Source organism: Volvox carteri (assembly GCF_000143455.1).
Source record: "Volvox carteri f. nagariensis unplaced genomic scaffold VOLCAscaffold_17, whole genome shotgun sequence".
Taxonomy (NCBI): domain Eukaryota; kingdom Viridiplantae; phylum Chlorophyta; class Chlorophyceae; order Chlamydomonadales; family Volvocaceae; genus Volvox; species Volvox carteri.
The window spans coordinates 558,311-562,214 of NW_003307560.1; the positions used below are offsets into that span (position 1 = coordinate 558,311).

The 3,904-nt window shown below is 58.4% G+C and overlaps 2 protein-coding genes across 2 annotated transcripts in view; one reads left to right on the top strand and one right to left on the bottom strand.

Moving 5' to 3' along the window:
- The window catches only part of VOLCADRAFT_90509 (uncharacterized protein), a gene marked incomplete at both ends in the record, with an annotated part of 7,170 nt that extends 6,980 nt beyond the window's left edge, over positions 1-190 (top strand). The window contains one exon of the mRNA XM_002950010.1: positions 135-190. Coding sequence (XP_002950056.1) covers positions 135-190 — 56 coding nt within the window. The remainder of the gene's footprint in view (positions 1-134) is intronic.
- Positions 191-2,857: 2,667 nt separating this feature from the next.
- Positions 2,858-3,904, bottom strand: part of VOLCADRAFT_90510 (uncharacterized protein) — a gene marked incomplete at both ends in the record, with an annotated part of 2,439 nt that continues 1,392 nt past the window's right edge. The window contains 4 exons of the mRNA XM_002950126.1: positions 2,858-2,909; positions 3,047-3,149; positions 3,476-3,614; positions 3,658-3,842. Of these exons, the coding sequence (XP_002950172.1) occupies positions 2,858-2,909; positions 3,047-3,149; positions 3,476-3,614; positions 3,658-3,842 (479 nt within the window). The remainder of the gene's footprint in view (positions 2,910-3,046; positions 3,150-3,475; positions 3,615-3,657; positions 3,843-3,904) is intronic.

Here is a 3,904-nt window from a genome sequence, read left to right on the forward strand (position 1 = left end):
CCAAACCACTCCGACCATAAAGAATTGTAGACCAAATGTTGTCTGAAACAGTGCCTCTCTCCCTCTCCCCCTCTCCCTCTCTCCCTCTCTCTCCCCTTCTCCCTCTCCCTCTCTCCCTCTCTCTCTCCCCCCAGTGTCCATCCAGCCCCCTGCTTGCATACCGCCCTCCCTTTCATCATCCACCAAGTGAACAGCCCTCCTGGAGCGCAATCCCTGCACATCCTTTCTCATGCGTGAAACAGGGGGGTGTATCTTCGCCCGTGGCAGCTACCCGGCGAAACCCTGCCTTCCCCGGTATTTTGGGGCACCCTCATCCAGTCACCCTAGTCAACTTCTGAGTGGGGATCGCTCAGGTTCCGCACCCACCATCAGCATCCAACGGAATCTGCCGGGTCGACAGCGGCCCAACTCCATTCCTGGTCGGCTCGCAGGTTAACTTTATCCCAGGTCACCACCGTCCATCAACTAGGGGCTCAATGCCTTCCACCATCGGAAGAACTTTAGACCCTAATGTATATCGATCCCGGGATCTCCCGGGGGCAATGGTCGCGCCTTACCAGTAGTGCCAAACCCTATGTAAGTCCTGGTACTCCAGCTATGCGGTTCAGGTCCTAATCGAAAACAAGGAATTCAATCGATTTGCCCAGCATGTTGCGTAGTGTAATTCCTAGTCATTTGCGGGTCCCGGTGATAGGACCTCTAGTGCGTCTTGTCTGGTCCTCTCCAGCTAGGCCAGGTCCCGCTGTCGTTTCCGAGGTGCGTGGGCATTGTTGCTGGATGTGATGGATGGTTCCCTCCAGCCAATAATACTTAGGGTGTCTCTACAGGTTGCCGGCATGGTGTGTCTCTCTGTCAGGGTGTCCGGATGGTCATCCTCTTCCCCATCTGCACCAATGCAACCCACAGCACCCGAACCAATAGTAGCTGCCTTCATTCATTCACTGGAAGGTCGGCCTGGAGTTCCCCCCAATGCCCAGCCCCGCACTTTCATCAGTCTATCACACCATATGCCAGAAATGGGCTTCTGACAGCTGGCATAAGATTCGGAGCCAATCCTGCGAGTTGCATACCTGGCTGGTGCAGCACCACCCTTCGATGAACCTGCCCAACTGCGACCCGGAGTCTCTCCTAACTTTCTTCGAGGAGCACTGAAAAGCAGCTCACCCAGGAAGAGTTCGTGCGGATCACCAGCCATGCCCCACGACCCTGCAGGGGGCCATCTCGAACCTCTCCTCCGCCTTCAACCTGCTGAATCGACGGGGTCCTTACAATGCGGTCGCATCTGGCAGTGGCAATCCTTGTGAGGGTTTACCAGTCCATGCTTAAGGCTAAGGTTATCGCCAGATCCTTGCCCGGCAGGGCCATGCTGAGCGGGGTGCTGTGCCTGTTACGTACAACAAACTCCTGGCTCTGTGTGGCTATCTGCGGCGGACTGCCGCCAACACCCCGACTCCTATTCCCCGCATGGCTCTGCGGCGTGACTTCAGTATATATTCTGCCTGCTGTACAGCACCTGCATGAGTGGCCACGACTTTGGAGAACTTTGAGTGGATGATCTTCAGGATTCCCTTCAAATCCAAACACAGGCTTTTTACTTCCTCTGCCAGGAGCTGATGGCCGAGTTCCTGCAACCTGCCGGCTGCAGATTGCGAAGCTAGGCACGAAAACCTACCGGGGAGTCCATGCGCCTGGTCAACTAGTGGAGAGGTCTACTGACATTGCAGCCTGCCCCATCAGCCCCCTCTCTCTGTATCTTTCCGCCTGTTTGACCTACAATATCCCCGTGACCCACTACCTCTTCCGGCCCTTGGACACCGACGGACACCGTTTTAAGGAGGCCCCCCTCACAACCGAGGCTTTGGAGTCTCGTCTCAAGCGTCATCTAAGCGCTTCCGGTCAGGATGGTGGAGAGACCATTCACAGTTTTCGTCGTGGCTCTTCACAACATGCCTTTTAGCAGGGTGTGCCCTCAGCCAGCTGCTAGAGAAGGCGCAGATGAAGTCCCTGTGCACCTTACGGTGGTACCTCCATCCTACCGGTCACATCCAGCAGGTGGATGAAAGGGTGCCATCCGGTAGCGATGGTGAGGAGAGAAGCGATGCACCTACATGCCGACTGTCTCAAAAGGATGGCAAGGTTGGGCCTGACCTTGTCCAAAATAAACGCCCCAAATCTCCATCGAGCACCCTAAATCTCTGTAATAAAGCAACACCTATCGCACTTCCCCTCTCACCAAAAACAAACTTCGTCTCACTTTGGACCCGTACAACCTTAGCAACCACCTTCACCGTACCCAGTACTTCTGAAAATGACTGCTTCACTTCCTGTGCCGCCTGCTTCCCCACCCCAGCCACCGTGCCCTGCACACATTCTCCTCCATCTCTCATCCCTTCTACCCACTCTTTCCCCCCCTCCTCCCCAACCACCCGGCATGGAGCCGCCCAGAGGGAATCAGGAAGGACTCACAAGCGCCTATTAGAGGGATTCAGCGGCAGTGACTGTTTATGAAGCGTCAGTCTCCCAGATATCCCGGCAAGTCCTGGTAATCCAGCTAAATTGGTATAGTCCCCATTGCCCATTGGGGGTCCCCATAGCCATTTCATGGGGCCAACAACCCCAGGAACAGCCTGAGCACGACACTGCCATGCAAACGGGATTCAGGTAGGTAAGCTGCGCAAACTGCAAACCGCGGGTTTACAGCCGGTTGAGCTCAGGCCGCTGTTCCTTCCCTTTGGTCCCCCGCCGCGGTCACCTTATCTCTGGGTGTCTCCACCTGCATGGCTTGCACCTCCTAGTGTTCGTGCGTTAGGAGCCCGCTGCTGGACACACGTCTCCAGTGACCCGCCATGCATGGCCACTAGGCCTCCTCGCCACCCATGAGGTTGTCCAGCGCGTGGTTCACATGGCGCCTGTGAGAGACACACAAACATACATACACATGCCGCCGTAGGTGGGTCGGTGGGTTTATCAGAGGGCGTCCGACTGAGGCCCAGGCCCCGACAGACGGAAGGTTACCCGCAGCCGCGTCCCGCTATGTGGCCCTCACCTCTTGTTGTAGTAGTACAAACCCACGGCCACCGCCACGAGCGCCAAGGTCGGCACCACGGCAGCCGCCACAATGGGGCCGTGGGAGGTGCCACTCGACCCGCCTGCGATGGGGAGTGTGGAGAGGGGCCCGGGCACAAGAGGGCACATGAGGTTGTGAGGCACTGCCGGTTGAAGGTGCCAGGCGGGTAGCGCTAGGTTGCAGAAGCAGGAGTCTAACGCGCCCTAGCTTTGCTCTGGCTTGAGCCCCCCTGCTCCGATGCCTGCCGCTGCACAGGGCTCGTTCGCTGGCACAGATTGGGGTCTCTTTAAAGCCGCAGACAGAATGAAACACGTTGCTGATCGCACATAAGGCAAGCAGTAGCAGTGCATTCCGGCAGCTCGATTGGTCCCCGTTGCATCCTCCTCTGAAGCCCTCCAGCGAGCGCACCTTGCAACTGGCTGTTTGGTGCGCCTGGTGGAAGAGGTGGTGGCGTGGTAGTACTGGCATTGGCGGCCAGAGGCGGCATGGGCGCTGGGGGGGTTAGAGGTGGCGGAGGTGGTAGAGGGGTCGGAGATTGCGGAGGTGGCTGAGGTGGGAATGGTGGCGGGTATGGAGGTGGCGGGACGTACGGTGGCATGGGCGCTAGCAGGGTTGGAGGTGGTGGAGGGGGGAGTGGTGGCGGGGGAGGTGGAGGGCGGAGGTGTGGCGGGTATGGAGGTGGCGGAGGTGGTGAAAGGGGGAGTTGTGGCGGGTATGGGAGTGGCAGGGGTGGCGTAGGGGGGGGTGGCGGTGGTGGAGGCGGTGGAAGGGGGAGCTGTGGCGGGTATGGAGGTGGCGGAGGTGGTGGAGGGGGAAGTTGGGCGGGGGAGTGGTGAT